The 14626-nt window shown below is 35.3% G+C and overlaps 1 protein-coding gene across 1 annotated transcript; it reads right to left on the reverse strand.

Moving 5' to 3' along the window:
- Window positions 1–2367: 2367 nt before the first annotated feature.
- Window positions 2368–3084, reverse strand: LOC140888696 (secreted RxLR effector protein 161-like). Its single transcript, XM_073296394.1, has one exon. It carries the CDS (start codon window positions 3082–3084, stop codon window positions 2368–2370), a length of 717 nt encoding a protein of 238 aa, XP_073152495.1.
- Between the last annotated feature and the right edge of the window lie 11542 nt (window positions 3085–14626).

A 14626-nucleotide genomic window follows, 5' to 3' on the forward strand; every position in this document is an offset into this window, starting at 1 on the left:
TTCTTGGAAGGAGTCTTCTGTAATTTTGCACTCACTAAATCAACTGAATCTCGAGATTGAAAACTTGTGAGATATTCTTGATTCAAAACTCTGAATTTGTGCAGTTGAGTAGACGATTGAAGAGTAACTCCAAGATTGTCTAGAAGTTGGCTGGCTTGAAGAATAAATCCAGAAGATTGTTTGGTAGGTGTCATCATTTGGACGAAGATATTGAATAGAATGTTACTCCAATTGATTTTCACACCCTTCATTATGGCCGTCATAACCTTGAATTTTCCGACAGTTAACCGAGCAAATGATCCTCTTTTGGCCAAAATGCTTTTGGCAACGATATCGGCGAGCATTTGATATTCTGGTTTGAGATCTCTTTTGAGTCCAGATAGAGAAATTGGTTGTCCAGAGCTTGAAAATAGCTGCCGCATCTCGGTAATATCAGTGGTTGAGACAATGTTAAAATCAGTGTTACCTGAGGTAGGTAAACTAAAAGTGCCGGCGAAGAATCCTTCACTGATTTGGACTGTATGACCGCCAAGAGATATCAATAGGATTCCATCATCGCCGAGCTTGCACTGATGATATAGAGATAGAAGATCATTCTGATAGATGTTTAAATTCTTGATATCCAAAAATTTGCAGAGTCCGGATTTCTCTAATGCTGTGCATACTTTGGAGATTTCTGGTTTGTTCATTTTGAGTAGAGATTCGAAATCTACTGCAAGAGCATTGAGAATATAGACTGCTGAGGGAGTAGCCATTGTGAGTTTCTTCTGAAAAAAGATCGAGCGAGAAATTAGTTTGATACTTAGGGTTTTTTAAAAACAATTGAGTAACTGGTAACTAGAAAGAAAGACTTGGTCAATACGTCACAAGTATGACGTGGCTTACGGATGAGTATAAAATTTCAAATTTACTTAGTACAGTGAGGCGGGAAATAGTACAATTATTTTCCCAATAAATCCTATAAAAAGAACGAAGGAGACAGTAGCTAATCGTAACAACATCTAAGATGAGTGATAGCATTCCTTTGTTTGGTTTTGGTTCAAGTCCATATATAGCATGTGAAGCATGTCGAGTTAACTATTTCGAGGCAGAGAAGGAGAAGATTGAAGCCCGAGTTTATGAGAAGGTGATGAAAGTCTGGTTAAAGATCGAAGAACTCCATATGTACTATCATGCTCAACTTCCTTCGAGAAAGTTCAAAGATGCTGAGAAGATATCTCAACGAGCTATGTACTACATGATGGCACTGGATACTTCTGCACTTAGAGATATTTTTAAGGACAAAAATGTTCTCTTTAGAATGCTTAGCAAGGAGTACATCACATTAGTTCGCATAGCCTCGGATGAGCTAAATGATCCTACTGTTGCGCCTCTTCGAGCATGGGTGTCAAACTGGAGCTATGAAGTATTTTTAAAGATGAGAGAGATAAATAATGAGTGATTGTAATTTTCAGTCTTTTAATTAAAGAGAGTTGAGAATGGACTGAATTATTTTGACTACCGAATTGTTCTTGAAACTATTTTGTCTATGAACTGATTTAGTCTAGACTGATTTTATCTGAACTGACTTTACCTAGACTAATTTTACCTAAACTGATTATAACAAGTAAGTGTAAACTGATCTAGTAAAAGGGCACGAGAAACTATGTTATCAGGTAATGATTATAGGCAATCAAATTTCAGAGATATTTTTCATAAACAGTGTCTATTTTTACGCAAGAGACTTTTAACATACTCAACATTTAATAAATAATAAAAGCGAGGGACTCTTCATTATCCGTGCATATCAGTCTATATAAAGGAGTAAGTAGAAGAGTAAGAGTATAGAAAAATGGAAGATTGGAAAGCTGCTCATGAGGATTTCATTGAAGGGAAGCTTGAACGTCTTCGGGCAAAGTTGGTCCGAATGCAGTTCAGGGGCCCAGGGGCTCTTAGTTCCAAGGAGCTTCGCTGCTTGGACAAGTACAAGCAAGTGCTTGGAGTGAACGACACTGCCTATGTCCTCAGCCGAGAGGGCATAAGTCTCCTTCTCTTGAAGAAGGAGTTAAAGTTGGTGACCCTTTTTCACGGCCTGGAGGAGGTAGAAGATGGCCCGCTGGAGAAGCATCTTCGCTTTCTGAAAATGGCTGTAGAGTTTGAAATAGATATTGTAAACCATGTTTACTAAATAAATAAAAATATTTAATATTTTAACTGCTTTTGTGCATTATTTATTTATTTGTCATGATCTACAAGAAATAGTTCCCCCTAAGTTTATGCATACGAAATCTAAAAGAGCAGAGACAAAGAACAATTTAAGTACCAAGCGGAAAATTCAGTTTAGAGCAAATTAAAACCACGTTGGCAAGTTTCATAAGAAAAATTAATTTAATCTAAATTAATGAGTCCTAAAATGTTTCGAAAGTAAGAAAACTTAGACTCTGGAAGTGGTTTGGTGAATATGTCCGCTGTCTGTTGTTCTGAAATATATTCCAGTCGAATATTCTTCTTTAGTGCATGGTCTCGGATGAAGTGATTCCTGACTTCGATATGCTTTGTTCTTGAATGAAGAATGGGGTTGTAAGTGATTGCAATTGTGCTGGTGTTATCACAGAAAATTGGAGAGTCTTGTTCTTCAATCCCATAATCTCTCAATTGTTGTTGGATCCAGAGCAGTTGAGCACAGCAACTTCCTGCAGCTAAGTATTCAGCTTCTGTTGTGGATGTAGCAATGGATGTCTGTTTCTTGCTAAACCATGAGATCAGTCTATCCCCAAGGAATTGACACGATCCACTAGTACTTTTTCGATCTAGTTTACATCCAGCATAATCAACATCTGAATACCCAACTAAGTTGAAGGAGTTGTGCTTAGCATACCATAGGCCAACATTTTGAGTTCCCTTTAGATACCTTAGTATCCTTTTTCCAGCTATGAAGTGGGATTGCTTGGGGTTTGATTGAAACCTTTCACATAAGCATACTGCGAAAACAATGTCAGGTCTACTGGCTGTTAAATAGAGTAAAGACCCTATTAGACCTCGATACATAGTGGCATCAACTGATATTCCCCCTTCGTCTTTGTCAAGTTTAGTTGAAGCACCCATGGGAGTTGTTGCTACTGTGCAATTTTCCATGCCAAACTTTTTGATAAGTTCTTTGGTATATTTAGTTTGGCTTATAAATGTACCATTCTCATTTGTCAAACTTGCAATCCAAGAAAGAAATTCAGTTCACCCATCATGCTCATCTCAAATTTTTCCTGCATTAACTTTGAAAATCTAGTGCATAATTTGGGGTTAGTTGACCCAAAGATAATATCATCAACGTAGATTTGAACAAGTAAGGTATGATCTCCTTTTGTGAATTTGAACAAGGTTTTGAAAGAGTGGGTGCCCGATTAGCCAACTTGTGGCTAAGGGCTTTTATGACTCTATGTAAAACAATCTTTTGTTTAATGTAATTTACACTTTTATCATGGCATTTACTTTATCTTTCTTTATATTGTTATATTGTGATATACAATTGATACTTAGATAAAGACCTTGAATATACTAGAGTGCATGTAAGATGTGATAGTACATTGGGATGACTATCATGAAACATATCTTATAATCACTGTATATTCTAAACAGTTCCTAGTCGATTGAGCCATCCGAAAATGAGGATAAGGATCGCTCGAGTTTGAGACTAGCATTTGCGATGCCTAGTACCACGTTTCATTGGTATGGAACATAGAGATGTTCAAAGCATGCAAATGGATATTTATATGATGAATGATCGAACTACCATATCCGGACTTTCCAAGTGGTTATCACTTATCGAGTGGATAAAGTCCGCGGTTTTGGTTGTACATCATTAGTCCTTACTACTTGAAACATCATGGAGACTCTATATGCTAGTATTGTACTTTGACTCGTTTACCGACTCTCTTGGGGTCATAAGGTGTCGAGATTGGGTGCAGTCACGACACATATAGGAGTCAATGCTTTGTTGTCAAGGATTCACCACATGCTTGCGAGCGTGGATATCCTATGCGATCTGAGGAGATATTAGTGTGACAAATCTCTGGCCAGAGTACTTGATGTGATTTAAGAAATGGTTTCTTAGTATCACATGCGATGTCACTATTTGATCTTCAAGATGCATTGCATAGTTATCGAATCTCGAACGACTCTCGATATACCAATGGTTGTTGATTCGATCGGGATATATGGATGAAGGGACCGTATTGTACGCTAACCAAAATCTACTGGTTCTTGTAGGCACTATCAGTGATACCTAGGGAATCATGGGGCGATGTTGCTAGACGCTCTTACCATGATTCGTTGGGTAAGTCGGAAATCGTTATTCCGAGTCACAAGGAGTTGTGAGCCCACAGCTAGCTGTATCCCTGAACCATTGAGGGTCACACAAGTAATGGTTTTCTAATCCCCGTTGAGATAGTTAAATTTAAAGAGTTAAATTTAATGATCAAAGAAGTAGGACTTCTTATTTGAGAGTATAGGAGTAGGATTTCCTAAAATGACATAGGGATGGACATTTTTGGAAATCACTGAATTCGGATTCAGAAAATTTATCTTGACTTTAAAAGGTGCAGAAAAGGTTTCTGTGCACATTGGTGAAATCAGTTTATCAATCGGAGTCACGATGAATTTTATATTAATTTCTGAACATGCGTGCTTTGCTTGTCAGGCTTGAACTTATGACTAATGGGCCCTAAGCTGTTAGCAGCCCAGAGTATAAATAAGTTATTGCAATACAGAAATTAGAGAACACAGTCTCATAATTTCGAAAACCTAGAGAGAGTCTCCCTAGGGTTTTTTCGGCCGCCCCTCTCCCTACTCTGTCTCGAAAATTCAGTCTGCAATTTTCGAAATCTGCAGTCTGATTTAACGGATCAAATTCGTTAATTCTCTTCGTAAAAACTTCTGATAGATTTTCTAGTGCAATCTATCAGAGGGATTCGAATTCTGTTCGTGGACCTGATTGAAGAATTGTTCGTCCATCAGTTCCTGGGATATACAACAAGAGCAGAGTTATCTGTTGGTGTCCATAATCTCGTTTCGAGATTCAAGGTAAAAATTTAATTGTGATTTAATTTTTACATGCACAATTTAATCGTAAAGTTTTGATACTCATGATATGGAATCGTTCCATATAAAAATTTTAAACTTCCGCTGCACCGGGTATCAGATCTGACAGATCCAAGAACACGGTTTTCCAACAGGTTTTGTCAACAGTTTCTATAGTAAATTCGTGTTCAAGAAAAAATTGGGTTAGAGTGTCATACCAAGCTCTTGGAGCCTGTTTCAGTCCATAAAGAGCTTTATTTAAATGGTACACATGATCTGGGAATTGATGATTTTTGAATCCTGGTGGTTGTTCAACAAACACTTCTTCTTGAAGCTTCCCATTCAAAAATGCACTCTTAACATCCATCTGAAAAACTTTGAAGTTTTTCAATGATGCATATGCAAGGAATATTCTTATAGCTTCTAGTCTAGCTACTGGTGCATAAGTTTCATCATAGTCAATTCCTTCTTCTTGTCTATATCCTTTAGCAACTAGTCTTTCTTTGTTTCTAATCACTGTTCCTTCTTCATTGAGTTTGTTTATGAAGACCCACCGAGTGCCAATGACTGACTGATGTGTTGGTCTTGGAACTAAATCTCAGACTGCATTTTTAGTAAACTGATTTAGCTCTTCTTGCATTGCATCTATCCAACAGCTGTCAGCCAGGGCTTCTTCAATTTTCTTAGGTTCTTCTTGAGAAATAAAGGTTGCGTGAAGAAGTTCCTTAACCATCTGTCCTCGAGCACTTAGAGGTGCTATAGGATTTCCAATAACAGAGCTGAGTGGATATTTTGTGGACCATTTCAGTTGAGTATTAAACTGATTTCCACTGATCACTTGCGTTTGTGGATTTTGATCAGTCATGTTGTTGTGATCAAGCTCTGTGTTCCCATGATGTTGTCCTTCATTATCCCCAACTGTGTGAGTTTGATGAGTATCATCTGTTTTATCAAGATTAGAGTCCCCAACTGCTTATTCTACTAGTTCTGGTTCAGGAGACTGAAGGGTTCTTGAAGGTGGTGAAGCTTCTTCTTCACTTTCATCCTGATTAGTGTTGTCTAGTTGTATTTCCTGAAATAGATCTGATAATTGATGAACATTAGTTCCAATATCAGGGGTAAGATCTTCATCGAAAATGACTTGAATGGATTCTTCAACATTTAGAGTTCTTTTGTTGAAGACCCTATAAGCTTTACTGATTGAAGAATATCCCAAGAAAATGCCTTCATCTGATTTTGCATCAAATGCACTCAGATGACTTTTACCATTGTTATGAATGAAACATTTGCTTCCGAAGATCTTAAAGTATGATAAATTAGGTTGTCTGCCATTCCAGATCTCATATGGAGTTTTGAAAATTTTCTTGCATATCATTGATCTGTTCTGAGTATAGCAAGCGGTGTTCACAGCTTCTTCCCAAAATTTTTGAGAAATCTTGGAGTCAACTAACATGGTTCTCACAGCTTCTTTAAGAGTACGATTTCTCCTTTCTGCAACACCATTTTGTTGTGGTGTTATAGCTGCTGAGAGTTCATGTTTGATCCCATAATGCTCTAAAAACGAAGATAAAGTATGATTGACAAATTCAGTTCCTCTATCACTCCTGATTCTGTCAATCTTACTTGATTTTTCGTTAAAAAGTCTCTTAAAGATTTTTATAAGATGAGAAGCAGTTCGGTCTTTTGTTTTTAGAAAGATAACCCACGTAAATCGTGAGTAATCATCAATGATGACAAGAGTATACCTCATTCCCCCTATGCTTGTTACTGGGATTGGACCAAACAAGTCCATATGCAACAATTCCACGCATCGGGAAGATGAGTTATAACCCTTATTTTTAAAAGAAGACCTAACTTGCTTCCCAAATTGACAAGCAGAGAAAACCTTGTCTTTTGAAAAATCAATTTTAGGCAGCCCTGTTACTAACTGTAGCTTACTCAGACTGGCAATAGTTTTGAAGTTAAGATGGTTCAGTCGCTTGTGCCAAATCCAGCTGCGCTTGGTATTTGATGCTACGAGAAAAACTGGTTTGCTCGACTGAATGTTCCAGCATACTTTGTACGTATTTCCATGTCGGTTTCCTGTCAAGATAATGTCACCAGATGCATCTTTAATAATGCAGTTTAGCTTGTGAAATTCAACAAAATGCCCGTAGTCACACATTTGACTAATGCTGAGTAAGTTATATTTGAGAGTTTCAACCAATAGAACGTCTTGGATTATAATGTTGTCGTGGATAATCTTACCCTTACCCACGGTCTTACCCTTTGAGTTGTCACCAAAGGTGATTATTGGTCCATCGAATTCAATCAGTTCGCATAATAGTTTAGCATTTCCAGTCATGTGTCTTGAGCATCCACTGTCTAGATACCAAGATTCTTCTTCTTTTTCTTTACTTCCTGCTTCCTGCATTCACAAAGTTAAATAATTTTTGGTACCCATATCTATTTGGGTCCACGAGGGATTAATCATTTAGGAACCCAAACCTGGAATACTTTAACTAGTTTACCAGTTTCTGTGTTCCTGTAGGTACGTACTAAGTTAGATGCTCTAGATTGTGGAGTGTAGTGTGCTTGTGAGATTGTATGTTGCTTGCCTTTTCCAATGTCCTTGATATTTCTATATCGCTTCTGAACTGGATGTTGATTATGGTGTTGGTTTTCATTTCTTCTCATAACATTAGGTTGATATGCATTAGTCTGTTTGGGACTTTTAGCAATCCCAACCTTAGTTTCATGAGGGTTGAAACCGACACCAAATCGTTTTCTGTTCATCTGCTCTATTTGTTGCCAAGTCATTAGAACAGGCTTTTCATCTTCGTGTTCCCTAACTGCTCGCACAAAGTTAATGTATTTTCCTTTGCACATGTTCAGTTTGGGTAGATTACTTGATTCACCAGTTTCCACTGCTTTACCAAATCCCAGACCGATTTTGTCGTGGAGTGGTCTTTGTGAATCACTCATCTCTGTCAACAAGTACGGAGATTTATTCCATGATCTTATGATTTCATCTGTGTTATGCTTTTCATTCGTAAGATTTCTGATTTCAATCTTGAGCTGTTCATTCTCTGTTCGGAGCACAGCAATCTCTGTCTCAAGACAGCTTATCTCAACTGATTGTTCAAAGGAAAGTTCAGTTGATTTGTCTTGCAGATCCTTTTGCTTGGCTCGAACTTCATCGAATGCTAAGGACAGTTGATGATATTCATTTGCCATATCATGAAGAGCTTTGATTAGTTCTTCTCTGGTAAATTCCTTGGAACCAAAATCAAATACCTGTTCACTGGTAGATGGTAATTCATGATCATTTGCCATAAGGCATTTGACTTCCTCTTCATCATCACTTGAGCTAGAAGAGCCATTTGACTCTTCTGAGTCACTATCTGATTTAGCCCATTTGGTTTTGCTGTCCTTTGCAACCAATGCCTCATGCTTCTGTTTTGAGGTATGTCTATCATTCCTTGAATTCTTCCTTTTGTCATGATTCTTTGGTTTAGGACAATCGGCAATGAAGTGTCCCGTTTTTCCATAGTTGAAACAGCTTCTTGGCTCTTCAACTGGCTCTTTCTTTTGAAAGTTTCTCCTGTATGATCCTTCTTGATTTCTTCTGATGAATTTTCCAAACTTCTTCACAAACAGAGACATGGTATCACTGCTTAATTGTTCTGCTGTCTTTTCCAGTTTGGTTGGTGACTCGATTTTTACTGCAGTCAACGCTTTGGTCAGCTGTGAGGTAGACTGATCTTCCTCTCGAGTTTGCAACTCAAACTCATATGCTTTTAGATATGCAAATAGGTCATGCAGTTCTAATTTGTTCAAGTCTTTTGATTCTCTCATTGCCATTGTTTTTACGTCCCATTCCTTAGGGAGTCCTCGGATTACTTTGAGGATAACTTCTCTATTAGGATATGTTTTATCCAGTCCGTTGAGCTCAATGATAACGTTGCTTACTCTCTCGTCAAACTCTGTCATCGATTCTCCTGGTCTCATTTTGATGTTATCAAATTTTTGAGTAGCTACAGACAGCTTATTTTCCTTGGTTTGTTCATTTCCTTCGCAAAGTTAGATCAGTTTCTCCCAGATCTCCTTTCCAATTTTGCATGTTTTAATTTGCTAAAGGTGTTCTTGTCAAGAATTTTGTACAAGATATACTTAGCCACATTGTCCAAGTTTGCCTTCTTTTTGTCTTCGGCAGTCCACTCCATTCTTGGTTTCTCAACGTATTGAGGACCACCTCCCGAGAGGGCTATAGCAGTATTGACCTTTGTGATTTCAAGAGGTCCGTCAGTAATGACAAACCACATGTCATCATCTAGTGCTGATAAGTGTTCTTGCATGCGTATTTTCCAATCATCGAAATCTTCCTTTGAGAACATAGGAATTTTGCTGAAGGAAGTCATTGTTTGAGTAAGTGTTTTAAGAGTAAGATAGCAACCTGTCTCTGATACCACTTGTTAGGATCGGTTGAAAGTCTAGAGGGGGGGTGAATATACTTTCAAGGGATTTTGCTAAGAGAAAATGGAACTCTATCGATTTAAGGATGAGTTCAGTGCTAATCTTAATGTCCAATGTAGTTTGGAAAACAGAAAATTGTGCGGAAAGATGCCAAGTTATAGTATAAAACACTTGGGTAATTCGGTTTAGAGGTAGATAACTAATTGAGAGGTAAACTGAAATAGCACACACGCTTGTTTATGGATGTTCGCAGATTTCAAACACTCCTACGTCACCCCTTCTTCCGATTTGGAAGGATTCACTAGAAGACTTTGATTTATACAAGGAATTTGCACAAACCCAATCTAGTTTAGGACTTAAACACTGCCTAAACAAGAACTCCTAGTATATCACTTGATTACAGTCCTAGACTGATATCGCAACTGAAATGAATACAACTCAAAATCTTTTCAACACAAAGATTGACCCTTCAATGGTCTGAATAATTCCTTGAATGTTTGTGCTTTCGAGTTTTCTCGATCAAATCTTGAATGTGAGAAGCTTTTCGAATTTCTTGAGCAATAACAGATATATCAGCACTTCGTTGTTTTTGAACTTTGATCGAGATCCTTATTTATACCCTTTGGTCTGCAACGGTCATATTTACGAGAGAGAGATCTTCAGATGGTATTCAAAAATATTCCCGTTGGTTTTGTCGCTGTCAATAACCGTTTCTGACGCCGACATACTTTTTGATATCGCGGCATTACATTGCAGAGTTGTCAGAGTACGGACGAGCTTATCCTTAGCGATGTAGACTGGTTTTCTGATAAGTTCAGTTTAGCGATGTAAACTGGTTTTCTGATAAGTTCAGTTTAGCGATGTAAACTGGTTTCGAACTTGTGTCAATCAGTTTAGGAATAGAAGACTGAAGAGTTCAGTTTAGCGAGGTAAACCGAATTAACTTTTTCCGAGGTAAACTGATTTTTACATTTCCAGTTTAGTGTCCGTAAATGGTTTAGCTTCTTCTGTGAATGCTAAAGTAGTTCTTCTTTGTTTTGACAAATGTCGAAACTAAATTTCCCAACAAATATTCACATAAATAAATAATTTAAAAATATATTAATAATGTAATAATTAGTAATGAAGGGTAGCTATGTAAATTCACAAAAATAATTAAAATAATAGATTAATTTTTTCACATTGTGATAAATAAATTAGTTAATTGAATAATCACATAAATAATAAATAATTTAAAAAACATATTAATTATATAAATGGTAGTCATGCAAATTCAGAAATCAAACTCATATATTTATTAAATTAGTTAATTAGTTAATTTAATAGTCACATAAATAAATAATTAAAAATATATTATTGTAGTAATTAGTAATGAATGGTAGCTATGTAAATTTACAAATCAAACTCACATATTTATATATGAAATAATAATAATAATAATAATAATAATAATAATAATAATAATAATAATAATAATAATAATATAATATATAAGTAATAGATAATAGATTAATTGAATAATCACATAAATAAATAATTTAAAAAACAAATTAATTATGTAGTAATGAAGGATAGTCATGTAAATTCACAAATCAAACACATATATTTATTAAATTAGTTAATTAGTTAATTGAATAGTCAAATAAATAAATAATTAAAAAACATATTAATTATGTAGTAATTAATAATGAAGGGTAGCTACGTAAATTCACAAATCAAACTGACATATTTATATATGTAATAGAATAGATTAGTTAATTGAATAGTCACATAAATAAATAATTTAAAAAATATATTAATTATGTAATAATTAGTAATGAAGGGTAGCTATGTAAATTCACAAATAATTAAAAAATATATTAATTATGTAGTAATTAGTAATGAAGGGTAGCTATGTGAATTCACAAATCAATAAAAAATATATTAATTATGTAATATTTAGTAATGAAGGGTAGCAATGTAAATTCACAAATAATTAAAAAACATATTAATTATGTAGTAATTAGTAATGAAGGATAACTATGTAAATTCACAAATCAAACTCACATATTTATATATGTAATAGATTAGTTAATTGAATAGTCAAATAAATAAATAATTAAAAAACATATTAATTATGTAGTAATTAGTAATGAAGGGTAGCTATGTAAATTCACAAATCAAACTCACATATTTATATATGTAATAGAATAGATTAGTTAATTGAATAGTCACATAAATAAATAATTTAAAAAATATATTAATTATGTAATAAATAGTAATGAAGGGTAGCCATGTAAATTCACAAAAATAATTAAAAAAACATATTAATTATGTAGTAATTAGTAATGAAGGGTAGCTATGTAAATTCACAAATCAAACTCACATATTTATATATGTAATAGAAATAGATAATAGATAATAGATAATAGATATAGTCGGATAAATGGAGGCATATCAATTAATTGTGTAGCTCAAATATTATATATATTGATTCAGAAGAATGTTATTACCTTGGCTCACTGCTTCCTCAACTGTTGTCAAGAGGTGGAGTGAACGGCCAGTTAAGGCCTTCTATCCATTAATGTTTTTGGTAACGAAAAGTTGTTCATGGTTCTCTATACTCGTAATGGTGCTGGTGAAGGCCTCGCCTAAAGTTCCCTCATTTCCCCAAGAAATAGGTACGTATAGGTAACCATGATGACTGCTTCTGAATTGGTTCACCAAGATATATCATGCCTGAACTCATTTGGATTGGACTTTGTTCCCAAGGTAGTCGTGGAGATGACATAATATTGAAATATGGTAATTTTATCATTTTATTTATTATTTGAATTAATATAATTAAAATCACAATAAAACTTTTTTTTTTCCATTTAAATTCATGGTAATCTCGTTTAAATTTGAAAAACTTAACCTCCTTCAACTAGCTTCACTTATTTTAGATTTTTGAGTAAATTATATGGGTTTTAGATAAATTCAAAATTAGCTGATCAGATCATTTTTGCGGTATTTTCGCTCGCAAACGTACGGTGACAAGTTATATATAATATAGAAATATATTAAGTCCAATTCAATCCCACAAAGAATGAATAAAATGATATTATATTAAATATTTGTAACCAATAAAATATTAATCTTATGTACAGCTGCGATGAAGTTCAAATAACTAAAATTTGCAATAATGAGTTCACAAGACGAAAATTCAATAAGAGATGAATTCTAGAGGTTCGACTTCACTTTACTATCCACCATAATTTATTTCTAATGATTTCTTAATTATAAATTCTTCTAGTTTATTAGTCAAGAATCCACATTTTTTCTACTCCATTTTTCAAGTGTCAAGCATACATTCGTATCTAATAGTAAACCCAATATTTCTATCTAACTTCAACTATTAAATCCGGTAAATAACGCAATGGTTCTTCTAACGACTTCTAAGGAGTTATGTGCATCTTGAACAATATAAACACCAAAGATGTATTTTTCTATGTCGTATTCAAAATCCCCTCTCTCGAGTGATAGAATCTTCACCGAAAAATTTTAGAAAAATGACAAAAGCAGGAACTGGTGACAACTTCTATGAAACTCTCAACTCAACAGAAAATCAACTATATATTTTCAAAAAAACCATCTACAGCAGATAAAATATCCAAATCCACTTTCAAACACAGCAGAAAACCAACAAAATCCTCCTAAACAAGTCAATTCACCCCCTCCCCCCAAAACTTAGATATGTGTATTGTCCCCAATGTACAGTATATCAATAAGAACAAGAAAAATACACATACCAACGACAATGACAGTCAGTTGTCATCATCCATGTCATCGCCCTGCGGTGGACACATAGATTGTGGAAGAAACTGCATATCATCAGTGGAGTTGGGAAAACTCCGGGCTAGGACTGTCGTAAAATCCGTCATGTAACTCATAAAAGCATCAGTCCGGCGATAGTGGCCCTCCATCTGCTGCTGATGGTACATCATCTGCTGCTCCAGACGTGTCAATCGCTAACTGTTTTTAATTTGGCTCGATCAATGGAACGCTCACTACGTTCCGTACTTCATTTCCAAAATAATGATTCAACCTTTGACCATTGACTTGGAAGATTTTTCCATTATGACAACTCATTTCAATGCATGGCTCCATAAGGGTGCAACTTTATCACTGTGAACGGACCAGACCATCTTGATTTCAACTTACCTGAAAAAAATCTAAGATGAGATAGAGGGCCACTATCCGGATAAGGAACATGCCGAGGGGATTCCCACTGGATCCTGTAGTAACATCTTTTGACAAAGACATTGAAGAAGTTCTAGCCAAACGCATCAAGCGACGACGTGGAGTGCAACCTAGCACTCAATATTTGATCAAGTGGAAGGGATTTCCAGAGTCTGAAGCTACATGGGAAACAAAATATGACTTGTGGCAATTCAGAGAATTACTCCAACAATTTGAGGCGACGAGGGCATCGGCCGAATAGGGAGGGGAGAATGTCATGAACCGGCACCTTCATGAGCATTCCGGACCACTCGAAATCATGGTGCATGGTAGAAGTTGTATAAATTCTAGAAGTCTCTACATTATTCATGTCATAGACTTATGTAAAACTCTCTAAAATACACTTGTACATATATGACATGTATAGAATCATGAAGAAGGAAGAATGTACAGTGATTCATTCAAAAAGATATAAAGATGATTGAAAAAGCGTAACATCAAGAAATCTTCACAAAAAAGTTCAAGAAAGCATTAACAACAAAAAAAGTAACATTAAAAAATACCTAAAGGGATTCAACAGCCTCCTTCACATTTTTGCAGATGGACGCTGTCCCACGAACTATTTCCCTGATAATTTCGAGATTTTTGCGGTCGCGGGGGATTCCGGTGAAAGAACCTGCCAAGTAGAACGACGCCGCAAGAATTATAGCAATCCATATAGGGAATCTCTTGTTGAGTAATGGTTTCTCTGGTGCCATAATAAGAGTAGGAACAAATCTAAACTGATTGAGATCAGTTTAGATTTTAAACCATGGATATAAGCTAAAATTACTTAAATTTCATACATTTATCATTTTGCATATTGTTTTCCCATATTTAATGACCAGAATTTGTTTTTATCTCTTGCGATTCTCATCAT

The sequence above is a fragment of the Henckelia pumila genome, chromosome 3 (assembly GCF_033568475.1).
Source record: "Henckelia pumila isolate YLH828 chromosome 3, ASM3356847v2, whole genome shotgun sequence".
Classification (NCBI taxonomy): Eukaryota; Viridiplantae; Streptophyta; class Magnoliopsida; order Lamiales; family Gesneriaceae; genus Henckelia; species Henckelia pumila.

Excerpts from the sequence above, each read along its gene's own strand:
- LOC140888696 (XM_073296394.1), bottom strand. The coding sequence starts at position 3,084 with ATGGGTGCTTCAACTAAACTTGACAAAGACGAAGGGGGAATATCAGTT.